The 13,892-nt window shown below is 39.3% G+C and overlaps 1 protein-coding gene across 14 annotated transcripts in view; it reads left to right on the top strand.

The window, feature by feature from the left end:
- ARNT2 (aryl hydrocarbon receptor nuclear translocator 2) overlaps window positions 1-13,892 on the top strand; it is a 133,274-nt gene that overhangs the window by 92,606 nt on the left and 26,776 nt on the right. For all 14 annotated transcript variants that reach the window (XM_069798414.1, XM_069798412.1, XM_069798410.1 and 11 more), the window contains 4 exons: window positions 6,147-6,223; window positions 8,259-8,393; window positions 9,272-9,346; window positions 13,462-13,613. In XM_069798414.1, coding sequence (XP_069654515.1) covers window positions 6,147-6,223; window positions 8,259-8,393; window positions 9,272-9,346; window positions 13,462-13,613 — 439 coding nt within the window. The remainder of the gene's footprint in view (window positions 1-6,146; window positions 6,224-8,258; window positions 8,394-9,271; window positions 9,347-13,461; window positions 13,614-13,892) is intronic.

The following is a 13,892-nucleotide window of genomic DNA, read 5'->3' as shown; positions in this document are numbered from 1 at the left end:
TACTTTCATGAATGAAATAACAAATATTTAGCAAATGCTCTTAATCTGTACTTAATCTAATTTGTTTAGCACCTGGTATTTTCTCTTTCTAGGCTGTATTGCATTGTCTGTGGCCAGTGTGTTAATTTTTTTTAGTCCCACACTCAGTATAACACAATCAGTATTGATACAGAAATATCAAGACAAGAACTGCTCTGTGATGATTATTAGTGTGATAGACTATCAGGTTTGACAACGCCGCTGCTGTGAGTAGTCTATGCTAAGTCACTTAAGTAATTCAAATACTCTAAACAGGTGAAAAAAAATGACAGCTGCATCAGTATGGTGGCATATTTTAAGGACTGGGGAGGGTGGGGTTCACAGATCTAAAGTAGAAAGCAAATTCTGTGATGCCTCAGGTTTGTGGTCAGTGTGAAATCACTTTGCACATCTAGCCTGACTTTCCCCCCAGCCCTCAGTGGAGCAGGAAGGCTCTCTTACTGGCAGACTGCCCTTTTTCACTGAGAAATGAGAGAGAAAACACAGGAAGCATTATGCCTCATCCTCTGCAGAGAACTGAGCTCGGAGCATGCAGGACCCAGAGGCAGCACCTGCCTTTCCCATGTGTCCTAACAAAGCAGACCCAGGAGTGCTGCAGCCTGAGCTCTCTCTGTGTTCCCCTGGAAAAGGAGCTATTTGGCTGTTCCCTTAATACAGTGTGTTTGCCTCTGAATGAATGGGGGACAGAGAGAAGACCCAGCCACTTTGAGGAGTGCATCTGTTCGGGCTGAGTTTGTTAATGGTCTGTTCATTTTCCTCCATTGTGCCCGCAAGAGAAGGATAAAACTAAACTGAAGTACAAAACCTGGCATATGATACCTGCACACTTATATCCCTATTAATTATACGTTGACCTCAAGTAATCGGGGTAAACTTTGTGTAGAAGTCAAAGGAAAAAAGAGTCAGGTATTCCAGATCAACGTTCCAACAGTATGTTGTTCGTTTCTTATCTGGAGTGTATGTTAGATGAAATAATGACAGTGCAGTGTTGGATTATTTTGAATGAGGTAAAAAGACCCCGTGTTTGAAACTGGCTGAGCACCAATTCCAGCCTTTGTCCCCCTGTTCCCAGTGAAGCAGCTTGTGATCCTTAGCCTAGACAACGCTTCAAGTTCATAACCATTCACGAAACTGGGAAATGCTGACCTTCTCTTGATCATTCAGTTTTCAACTTAAGCATGCATTTGCTTTGGTTCTATTTTTTTCCCCTCTGAGCATCTTGTTCCTGGAAGGAAATGAATCTTATGTGGTCCATATGATATTTTCCTAATGGGTTTTTTTTTCATGCCATAAAAATTAATGGAAAATATTCAGTGGAGGGAGAAGATAGAGTCTGTCAGGATGTTGCTAGTTTTCTGTAAATCAAAGCCAGGACCTGCAGAAAAACACATTGTGAAGAAAAGGCTTAGATAGATACTTATTTCGAAAACTTCAAATAAAAAGTCCCAGAATAATGTTAAATTCAAATAATGTTGAAATCTTTTTTTTTTTTTTTTCCCCCTTAGTTTTTTATCTTAAAAAAGAAACATTTTAATCTTCCAAGTCAGACTTACGGTAACGTCTTAACCACAGCATGCCAAAGCTGTTAGGTTATGTTAAAGTTTTGGCCAGAATCGGGACGTTTGTGCAAAGTACTCCCTCTTCCAATACAAAACAAAATAGTTGCTTGAATATTCTTTGCAGTGCTGTCATTTTTAAGGCTTTAATTTATTTTTTTTTTAAGAAGAAGAATCTAGTTTTTGTTGGGATTTTTCATGAGGTTTTTCCTTGGTATGCTGTAAACATCCACAGCCTTTTTTTGTGAAAGCCTTTTTCTGTTGTTGTGTATGGGAGATAAAGTCACAAAGTACAGTTTCATGCACCGGCATGTAACTGTCAGAAATGGTTCTGATGGAGATAGGCACTAGGAGGGGATTGCTAGTGACCACTGGACACTTAAATTACGTCCTTCTAAAGACTCATAAATAATTTATTTTTGAGTGTAGTGAAGTAAAACCACAAATCCACTAACACTGTTCTGTGTCTTGCAGAAAATACGGGGCAAAAGGATAGAGAAAGAAGGCAGAACATGAAGCTGTTCTGTTGTTAGAGCCAACTGGAAGCTCATTGGGAAAACTAAGAAGTTCCTTATGTCCACTCAAATACATGCCATTGCCCTGTGGGAAACTGTTTGCTGCCATAAAGGACACTTGGAAATTAAACATAACCTCTAACGACACAGCATTCTATTTGTGATGCTCAGTTGCAGGCTTAGCTTTGCAAATTGTTGATATTAACTTGAACAAGCATAGCACTATATTTATTATTCAAGAGGAGCATATATTTGGTGTTGAGAAATAAAGCCCTTCTCAGGGTTACACCTAAAGAATGTGAATAACTAATGTATGTTTATTTAGTTTATTTAGCCTCCTAAAGATCAGTTTCATGGCTGTTTTCCTGGAGGCTTTTGCAATGTTTTTTGGAGATACTGATGGTACTTAGTGATGTTAAGGAGCAATATTACGTTATGTTAAGAGCTGGACAAACCAGTATTAAGCACAGTACACATATCTTTATTTACCTGTCTGTATTGGAGTATGTTTAATAGGAAGTATGCTAAAGCAAAAGTAAATCTCTCTAGGAATGCATCTCATATATAAGCTTACCCTCATTTGAAACTTTCTAACTGTCAGCAAGAGAGTAAAGAAAACAATTTCCCTCTGTGGAATGCTGTCAGTAAGAGGACCTACACTGCAAACGAGCAGACAATCGTTTTGGCATATTTTTACCCTGGGCCCTTTTAGGGAAGGGTTAGCAATTCATTGGGTCATGTATTGATTAATTCTAGGCAGATTGTTTTTTATTCATAGGGTGTCTTGTGCGATAACGCAACTAATACATTTTACAGTGTGTTATACAGACCAAATGTAGTCCATCTTCCAAAAAAAAAAAAAAGTGAAAATTAGAACAACAGCCTCTCTTGCCAACAGAGTGACATCAGAAATGGTGTTTCTTAGCTAGGTTTAATTTTGGAGATTGTTTATGTTGCTTTGAGTTTATTTGGGCAGTAGCAAGCATGGACCAAGTTCCTAAAAAGGAAAGCATTGCTGAAAGCTGCAGAAAAAAGATTAAACGAAGTGGAAGCCATCCAGCTGAGTATCTTTGCTGTCCTTTGTAATACACTGTGCCACTAAGAAAATGATTGAAAAAGCTTTTGAAGTTAAGGGAAAATACTCAAATTTGTCCTTCTCAAATGGAAAACTCCATTTTAAAGGGACCTTTTGGTTAAGGCTATCCAACTAGAATGCCTAGAATTATTTCCTTAAAACAGCACTTAGGCGCCTGTGTATAAGTGGCCTAATTCTCAGAAGTACCAGGCATCCACCAAGAAAATCCTCAGGAGGCAGTAAGGCCTAGAATCACTCACCATCTTTGAATTGAGACCACCTGTACCGAGCTGTCTGAATGTAACTGTGATTGCTTCGGGCACCAGCTTTTAAAATGTTTGTTCTTTCGGCTCATGGTTGAACTTGCAGGTTTGCCCTGGTGCAGAGTTCAGAACTGAGGAGCGAGAGACTCCTCATCCATCTCCTGGAGGGATGCGGTCCCAGCTGCCATCTTCCAGCCAAAGTGTTGTGTTGGAAATCTGCTGTTGCTCCAGTGCTTTCTTTCCTCCTGTGGTTGTTTTTGTACACTGCTGCATTTCGTTTGCAGTGGAGTCAGCATCCTCATGCTCCATCCTACACTACTGCATCATTTAATTTGTCCTGCTCTCAGTTCACACCTCTAGTCACTGCTTTTTAAGGTGAAACTGCTGGATTCCAGTTATCATCCCCTGCAAACTGCACACAGTTCTCAGTTAACCATTTTCTACCTGTTTAAAACTAAAAGTTGCTCATGTGGAGGAGGCTAGGTTTAGTTTTGGGAGCTCACCCTTCTGGGTACCTCACATGTATCTGAGCAGATAGCCATGACTGCCAAAATTTTGTGTAAAGTGGACACAAATTTGAGTAGATAATGTTTGCTGCTGCTTTTTCAGGGTAGTTTTCTCCCTTTTTCTCAAGAGGCAGCCAAATGCAGTTCTTTTGCCTATTGGAGCTGTCACTAGCTAATTGCTAAGTCTTGTATTGAAGAAATAACTGTGTAAACACAGCAAGGAAAGAAAACAAAATACTTCTGTAATATGAATCTCTTAGCTGTAATTTCACATCAGTGGTTTATACTCTCTGTGGTATGCTGGTGTCTCAGAGCATGGGACTTATTTGTGTTTGGGCTCTTGTTTGTGGTTTGCCTGGTGTGTAGTGGTGTGTGAAATACCGAAATGAGGCTTTGTAATTTAACTGATTGAAGGACCTGATAAACTGCAGGTAGTGCAGAACAGTCCTGCAGGGAAGGTAAATGCAGGTTGTCTTCATTTCAAGGATGTTCTAAATCAGGTGAAGGATCTCAGGTGAAAGTTTGGGTCCATAGTAACCCACAGAGGCGCCTTTATCGGAAGCACAAAATTATGTTTAATTGCAAAATAACATGTGTTGATTCCACCCGATGTTATTTTTAACTTACGTATTTAATGATTGATTTCTTAAAATGTACTCCTAAGGTCACATACTGCCATCTTGAGCTTCTCATACTGCTTCTAAGAAAACATTTCAGAGGAATATCTCACCATTCGGTGAGGGATATCACGTAGATTTAGAAGCCAAGGAGTTATTTAGGGCCACATTTGTATCTCTGGATAACAAGATCATTGTGTAGGAAGACAAGGGGGTTTTGCCCAGCTCTTGTAGTGTGTAATGTTGAAATTCGTACTGCTCCTCAATTTTCCACTTGTTAGAAGGGACAATAATGCTTCTCCTTTTTAAAGCTCTTGAGATGCCCTGATAAAATCCTAGTTATGTAGGGAGCTGCAAATGAAGTTACACCTGCAAAAGTGTGAATTCCATTGCAAAAAAAGTTTGAATATATTATACAAAATTATGGGGGTTTTTTCTTTCATACTTTGTACACTTTATTTTTTTATATAGCTCAGTGAGAACTGAAAAATACCTGTAGGGTACTATCTAGAAACTGATTGTCAGATAAGATTCAATTATTTTGAAACAAAATAACTTCTTTCAGAGACTACTTCAGTTCATTCAGCAGCATTTATAGTCTTTTTTCAGAGGCATCATTTAAGAAAGTTGTATGCTGTCATCCTCTGCACGGTCCAAAGATGACTTACATTGCAAATTACAAATTTTGAGAATAAAGTGGCTGTTGTTTCATAATTGTTAGCTGCTTTGCAATTAATTTCATTAATGCTTTAAAGTGCCCCTTAAATGATTCACTGCCTGTTGTGACTGAATTCCTTGAAAAGCCTGTGAAAGAGTTTACAATTCACTTAATTTAAGTCAGCAGTGTCACTCTTGGAAGATGTTTTTTCAAGGAAATTGGTATCTCAAAACTGGAGTTGGGAAATAGCCTTAAATAAGGCTTAGCCAACTAGCAAGTAAACAGAGCTAATCTGAATGTTCCTATTTGTGAAACACTGAGATGGAAATCAGTACACACGTATGTTTTGAAATTATTCCTGTGTTTATAATAGTTACTCCTGTTACACAACTGAAACAAGCACTGTTAGCAAAGCATCCGCATTTTTTCAGTCTTTCAACGTAACGACCCAGATTGAGTCCATTATAGAAAAAAGTAGAACTGGCTGTTAAATATGAGCATGAAGTTAATGAATAATCTAGACTGTGCCTTGTGTTTAAGGCTCATTGTAACATATTATTCACAAAGAAAACTGTACATAGTGTGCATTCACTGAGGATATTAAGTGACCACATGGTTGCAGTAACATGCTGCAGAGCAGTACTCATGGAAATGTCACTGTCCGTCTCGGTGTATAATGGAATTTTTGTATCTGCTTTGTCTTCGGCAACCAAAATTGCTGCTGTGGGTACTGTATATGCATGTGAGGTATGTAGGATCAAGCATGACTGAGAAGGATCATCTGATCTGAACCCAGAGATAATGCCTGAATCCTAGAGAAGACAGTAAGGTTATTTTGTCTGATTCAGAGCATCTAGAAGCATCTCTGCTCATCCAGATTTCCTAATTATAACAGTATTTGTTATCTTTTACTCTAGGAATGACTATACCAGAAGAAGACGCTGATGTGGGACAAGGTAGTAAATATTGCCTCGTGGCAATAGGAAGGCTTCAGGTAATGCCAGTCTTTCTTTATATAAACTACTGAAAGCATAATCAGTCTTGTGCTTTAGTTGTAAAGTATTTGCACGAAGTTCTGGTACTAGGCTGTAACTTTTTACATGCCTCCAAAATACAAAGTGCCTTGATGTCGGTGTGCAGCCAGTGATTTATAGAATCATAGAATGGTTTGTGTTGGAAGGGACCTTAAAGATCATCTAGTTCCAACCACCCTGCTATGGGCAGAACTTGTTTAGAACATGTCAACAGAGCAAAATGAATATGTGATTTTGCTGCATTTGTGTATTTAACCCAACAACAGTAGCAAAGGTTCTTCTGGACCATGAGCATGTAGAGGCCTGCTACTCTCTGGGTGCACAGGGCTGGGATATTCTAGATTGTGAGAAATGTGGTAGTACAGGTGCTGCAGATGGTAGGTTAAAGTGGTTCTCAAGGCCAGTGACATGTTCCCTGCTGTTCTTTCATTCATTCTCTCTCTCTGGCTAATCAACTACTTGAAAAACTGTGATTGCAGGAGTTACTCTGAAAATGGTAAAGATAGGGCAGTCAAGAGACACTTCACGAATAATGGCTTTATTCTCAGTTTGTATTATAGTGTGCATTCAGATGTGATGTCAGCCAAGGGAACTGTGAGAATAAAATTTTACTTCCTTTTTGTCCAGATGGTTGCAATTGATGTATTGCATTTTCTTTCTTTGTTCACTGCTGATGAGAATTCTAAGTGGGAGCTAGACCAGTCACGGTGAATCTCCTTCACCGCAGCAGGGAGGCTAGTTTTTATCTTCCTGGTCTGGGAATTGTGCCATGGGTGAACATGTTTGAGCCTCCTGCATGATGTCCTGTTGGCCTGCACTCATTGCCATCTGCTAGGATGGCATTGCTCCTTCTGACAAAGTAGAGTGACCCTTTCATTAGAGCACAGGTGCCAAACCCGTCTTACTTGAGTGAACAGCCTGCACGTTAGTGCAGTGTTAACACTTCTGCAGAGTGTGTCTCCATTGTGATGGCAGAGCTACAAAAGTATTGCATGATGTTTTTTAGGTTAATCATGCTTTTATAATCAAGGGTAATATATTCCACTGATGAAGAGAAGGAAGTTATGGGGATTCATATGTTACAGCTGCCAAAGAAAGATGATTTCCGAGAAAATCACATTAGTAACATGTGGAGTATCAAAACATCTGTTATGTTAGAAGACCCAGCAGGGTATGTGAGGGAGGGCAGGAAGAGGCGCTGGGGACGGGTTTTTAATCACAAAGGAGTCAAGGTGCACAGATTATAAACTCTGCTCTGTAACAGCAAATTGAAATCTTGCGTACTGTTAACTGCCTAATCTGCTTCAGGACAGCAACAATAGGGTACGAAGTGGCCTGATTGCACAGGTTTCAGGCAGAGAGCTGGAAATGTATCATTCTCCCTGATGAGCTTTGAGGAGCATTTACAGGAGAAGTGCATTTTTTCATTGTGAGCAGCCACTTGCTGGTCCAATATCATCATCACCTACCTCAGTCTCTGGAGAACTTTGTTCAGGTTCTCTGGGTGTTCTCAGATGACCCTCACCTGAAAGTCGAGTATTAGTCTGAGTTATTCCTATTGGATATGTTTACAGACAGTGAGTTGTCCTCTTATAGAGATTGACCTTCCCATCCTAAAATGGGTGGGTTGAATTGTCCTCTGGAAATCTCTTATTCTTGGTTGACAAGGGTAGGAACCAAGATGCCAAACTTTAACGTGGTCCCACAGAGTGAGATGAATTCAGCCATACTTATATCCCCCCTTGTTGGGAACTTCTGATGTATTTGTTTTCCTGCTGTGCTCTTAAGCCTAGATATGTGCCATGGGGTGAGATGTTTGCACTGCAAACTAGACTAAAGGTTGTTCTGTGTCATTTAGTCATGTTGTTGTTTTATTTACAACTTCCTTCAGTAGTTAGCAGTCAGCCAACAGATTTTATTCTTTAGCTATGTTATCAACTTTAACTTAAGGTGACTGTTTTGTGGACTAAATGCTGTGGACTTCATTGGTCTTAGGTAACTAGCTCTCCAGTGTGCATGGACATGAATGGCATGTCGGTCCCAACTGAGTTTTTGTCTAGACACAATTCTGATGGAGTCATCACCTTTGTCGACCCAAGGTGCATCAGCGTCATTGGCTACCAGCCCCAGGTCAGTGAGTTGCTGTAAATGCAGAGACTGATTAGAGCCAATAAATAAAGTTCTGTTTCCACATTAAAAACAAAAGCAGCAAAACCTAAAGTATTTGTAGCTGATAATTCATGTCGTGCACTAAATGCTGTTCATTTTTCTTTACTGTCCATGCCTCTAAAATTTATAGTATTCCCCTTTGTCATGCAGGATGTCTTTTTATACATTTTAGATCTGATTAGAATTCTAACAGCAAGATGCTTTAAACCTTGCACAGCTTTCCAGTGAAGACATTTCTATTATAGAAAGTTAACAGTGCTTGGAGAGAGTTTTAGTCGTGTAGGTCTTTACTTCCTCCAATCTATTGAACAGTAAGCAAACATCATTTATGGCATCTATTTTCCCTTAGGCTTGCATCTGCTCCTCTGTATAGGAGGCTAGTCGCAGAACTAAGTAGAACAGTAAATTAACTCCTGACTGCCACAATTCTCCCTCGGATAAGTCTCAACAGTTGCAATTTACAGGCAAAAATAATTTCTTGCTCATTAAATTTTCCCATTTATTTTGATTTTTCGTAGCTTTATAGTAACTGTTTTTACAAAAATTAGTTCCATAAAACGACCTGTAGTAGAGGATGTCAGTCTCTTCAAGATACCATTTCACAGGTATTAAAAAAATCACTTAAAATTTGTTTTAAATACATATATCTGTACAACAGTACAAATATAATGTGGGGCACGATGCCTACAAACCTTGTTTGTATGATTCATCCCCAATTAACTGAGTAGTCTAGTACTCAGGGTGGTAGATCTAGTATCTGCAAGGATTACTTGCAGATCTGCACGCGGATTTGTGTTGTGGTCTGAGTTTTTTTTACACAGCTTTACGTTTTATTCTAGGATCTTCTGGGGAAAGATATTTTAGAATTCTGCCATCCTGAAGATCAAAGCCATCTGAGGGAGAGTTTCCAACAGGTGCTGTGTCCTGCTCCTTTTTTTCTGCCATTTATTTATTATTTTTGTTGTTGTTTTGTTCAGAGAAGTAGCTTTTCTTTTTCATTTCAAGGTATTTTTTCAGTTATGCAGGAGAAGGAGTGGCAAGATATGAAACAATTTGTTGATCAGTTACTAATCAGTTAAGCTGTATAAATAGTAGTTTAAACTGCAGGATCTGTTTGCTGTGTTTTCAGAAATAAGTCACCTAATTATACATTTTGTTTTCTTTTTACAAAAAATTAGATGAATGTTCACTACACAGTTAGAGCTGTTTTGGAGGTGCCTGTGTAGCTCTCACTATGTTAAGTGGTAACCAAAAGTATGTACCTTCCAAGGTAGGCTGTTGATTTGAAAGTAGTTACACTCCTCTGTAATGCTGGATTGTTTATGACCTAAATTCTCTGCTAGTGTAGATGACATGCTTCATACTTTAATGGAGTTACACCACTTTACATCAGTAGAGAATTTGGCCCTTCTCCCTATTAGGAATTGAAATGCAGACAGAAGTAACAAGAAATACAACATATGGAAAGAGTTACTGATCTGGATGTGTTTCTAGAGTGGGCCACATTTACATCAGCTATAGCAAAGGCATTTATTCCATTGTAGAGCTTATTGCTTCAAATCGATCTGGGACATACACTAGGAGTGTTTTCCCCAAGCCTCCTGCTTGTTGCTGGTCTTTTCAGTGCCTTCCCTACTGCACTAGAAAGCACGGTGTAGTATGCTTAACCAATTATTGAGGTTCAGATGATCTAAGTGGTTCCAGATTTTCTGACAACAGCCTGTAGCTCAACCAAGTTTTGTTGATCCATCTTGCGTTGGATGCTGAGATGTACTTTCAGCTGTGAAACATGGATATGAAGTGACTTCTAAAATAATTTGTATAGCCAACTATTTATTCAGGCATGGCATGCAAAAACAGAGATTGAAAAGCCTCTCTGGGGAAAACAATTAAATCTGTGTCCATAGAATAGATTGTGAAACTGAGGTTACGGTCTCTACAGAAGTGTTTGGGATAGTGTAAGATGTTAGTACTCTCGAACTATTTCTCAGCACCCCCTCCCTCAAGGGCACACTACCAACCCCATTGCTGAGCTAGCAGAAAAGACTGTGTGAGCGCTCTGCATCCACTTCATGTCCCTTGAATGGACTGAGTTCACACGGCAGCTAAAGACCTTTTAAATTCAAGATGTTGATTCACAGGCTTGAAACGGGTCACCACACCCAGTCATCTTCTCTGCCCTACCTTGTTTGGGGGTGTGATGCTGCAGCTGAACCTACCTGGTAGGTAGCTGTCACCAGGAGTCGGGTCCTACTCCCACTTCTCTCCTCCTGACTTCCTCCCCACCCTTCCTACTGTCCTGATACTAGCACAGATGGACTTGCTGGGTAGGCTAGCTAAGGAACTAATTGCTTTTGCATGGGACTAGCTTTCAGCTGGTTCTGCTCCCTGAACTTGTGCCTGATCACACCAGTGGTGCAGGAAGAGCAGCGAGAACGCATACATTGTTTTTCACGAATGCCCAAATGATTGGTTCCACTAATTTATCCAAGACACAACAACAGAGAGCTGCTGGATAATAACACTTCAAACATTCGTCTCTGAAGTGATTGCCTGGGGCTCAGAAGGGCTGGCCAACTAACATTCACGTTAATGACTTGGTCCTCGCTGTGTTCACCGAGAGTGAGATCAGGCCATGGGAGGCTGCTGGTGTATCCCTGAACTCAGCTGCTGGGGACTTTGCTGTCATACTCACTGTTAGGCATGTGCATAAATGATTTGCTGGAGCAGGGACCTACATGATTTGCTTAAGGTCATACAAAAAGACAGCAGAAAAAAATGCAGATTAGAAGTGAAAGTTTCTGTTCACTTGACCTGTGTCCAATCTATGAAAATATTGTGCTGTTTCTTTAGTAGGCAATTCCTTTTTCAGTATATTTTTGTTCAGTACAGTAGCAGTGTGATTGGAGCTGTTATTTCAACCATGCAATAAAAGACTGAAGTAAACAGTTAAGCTGTGCACCAGGTGGTTTTTATTTCCAAAGAATGTAAAAAACTAAAGATTAAACATTAGGTTTGAAATTTTTTATGCTGTCTTGTTTGTGTGCGCTGTTTCAAGATGTTCAGGATTTTCCCACCAGCAATCTCTATATGCTTTATGTATTATTACAGAATTAGTGTTTTCTTAATTCAGACTTCAGGACAATAGATCACTGTGGTTTGTTTTATTATTGTTAGTTTGGCCTCAGAAATCTTTTCATTAAAAAGGTAACTGTGATTTCCAATAAGCTCTCTTTTTTTTTTTTTTTCCCCTAAAACCCTCTGAAAATGACATTTCTAATTTGCTGACAGTATCAGAACCAGGTTTGTGCATAACAGAGGAGGGAGGGAGGGAGGGTTTTGCAGGTTTTGGTCAATTGCCAGTATCCATCTCAAAGCTTTTACTTCCTTGGGAAGATAAATTCATTCATCAGGGTGGGAAAATCAGGCCAGAATAAGATAGTCTTAAGGCCAAGATCAACAAATAGAGTTTAATATCAAAGGATCCAGAATACAGCTATTTGATATCCAGTAGGATGCTATTCAGATTGGACACTTTTACACAGGCTCTGTGTTTTTTTACCCTGGGTGTGGTAGTAGAAAATTGCTGATAAAAGAATGTCGCTCACTGAACTCAAACTACAAAAGCATTTTAAAAAAAAACAACCCAAAAGACATTTACCTCAGTATTATTTTGAACTTTTCTGGGCATTGCTAAAGCTTTTTGTGTCTTCTGTTTGCATTCATTCCATTTAATCCTGTATCCAATTGATTGATTTGAAGTGCAGACCTTTGGAAAAAAACAGGATTGGAGCATTTTTCCTAATCCAATTGGTTGTTGATAAAGACAGAGAGTAAATACTGGGTTTTCTACTTTTAGAGAATACAGGCTGCAGATAGCTAATAAAAAATAAATTCCAGTGGATAAGGATTAAGAATCCACAACGAGATGTGGCACTTACTTGCAGTAGACCTTCCCTTTCCTTCCCTGAGGCACCCTGAGATAACTTGGTGGAAAAGCAATAAAAAATAAACACAGATAGCCCAGGTAAGTGCCAGCTGAATGACTTAAAACCATATAAGTTTTCTTCTGACTTAAACCAAGATTGTTAGATAACGCATAAAATGCAGTTACAGTGCCAAGTGTGCAATATTGTTTTGAGCGTACTTCTTTCGCTGGCTGCTTCTTACTTCTCACTTGATGCCAACTATTGACTTCCAACAAAACTTCAGCTACCAAAGACAGAATTTGAACTGAGTATTGCCAGACATTTGAATTCTTAGTCATAAACAAATAGGCTGCCCAAGCAAAGAATTTTTGCTCAGTTTTCATTAATACTATTAAAATGGACAGTGGCTTATTGGTGTTCTCTCCATTCAAAGGCTGGCTCACTCTTTCTTGTTTTGAAAGCCAGAAGCAAGTGTTTCTTGTTAGTACTTTGCCATCATAGATGGACTTAAAATGTGTTGGGGAAAAAAACACAAAACAACCATGTATGGTTTCTAAAAAAAGCAGTTTTTCCTAAGTATTATCCTAAATTTTGATGCTGATGTGTGATTTGGTATATCACGTATATGAATTGTGTAGCTAGGTATCCAAGCAGAAAAGCAGATGGTTAACCTAAAAATGTTTTTTCTTGTGGCCTTTTGCTTCAGCAGCAATATTTGGTTTATATTTTGCATATAAACCTTTAAAAGATCCTCAGTTTGGTTTCTGTCAATCTCTCAATAAACGTTCCACATAAAACCTTCTTAAAGCTTCCCTGCTGGGATAACAGCACAACCTGTTGGTTGTCCTGAATCTGTATTCTTCTTATATGCAAGCTGGAAAATGGCATTTTATACAACAAAGCATGAGGGTTTCATTCTGAAGGAAATAGCCGCAAACATGAATCAGATTTTGCTTATTCTCTTCAAATTAAGAATCTCCCTGCAGTGTCCATAGCATTCTGTAATTCAAGTTTAAAACATACCAGTTATTGCTGTTTACTACTCATTTGCACAGCAGGTAGCAATCTCCTTTTATTAACCTCTCCAAATGGCTTTGCAGGTTGTAAAACTGAAAGGACAAGTCCTGTCTGTGATGTATCGTTTTCGTACCAAAAACCGGGAATGGATGCTGATCAGAACCAGCAGCTTCACGTTTCAGAATCCTTATTCCGATGAGATTGAATACATCATCTGCACCAACACTAATGTAAAGTATGTGCCTTTCCAGATGCTTGTGTATGTGGTTTTGAAAGAATTTAAGCATTGCTTTTTGCTGTAAAGCACGTTCCAATTTTTTGGTAGCCTGTTTCTAGCTACATTTGTTTCTCTATAACAGCACAGTCTGTAACAGGGGTTTTCTGCATCATGAGCTCTCACAGCATAGCTGTTTCTCTGTGTCATTATCCTGTGATGCTTCCAGGGCCTGGCTGCACTGGGGGAGAAACGTCACTTATCTGTTATGTCAGTAGACAAGCCCATTGATCTCAGTCC

The sequence above is a fragment of the Haliaeetus albicilla genome, chromosome 12, assembly GCF_947461875.1.
Source record: "Haliaeetus albicilla chromosome 12, bHalAlb1.1, whole genome shotgun sequence".
NCBI classification, from domain to species: domain Eukaryota; kingdom Metazoa; phylum Chordata; class Aves; order Accipitriformes; family Accipitridae; genus Haliaeetus; species Haliaeetus albicilla.
This window is presented reverse-complemented; position numbering and strand designations above follow the sequence as displayed.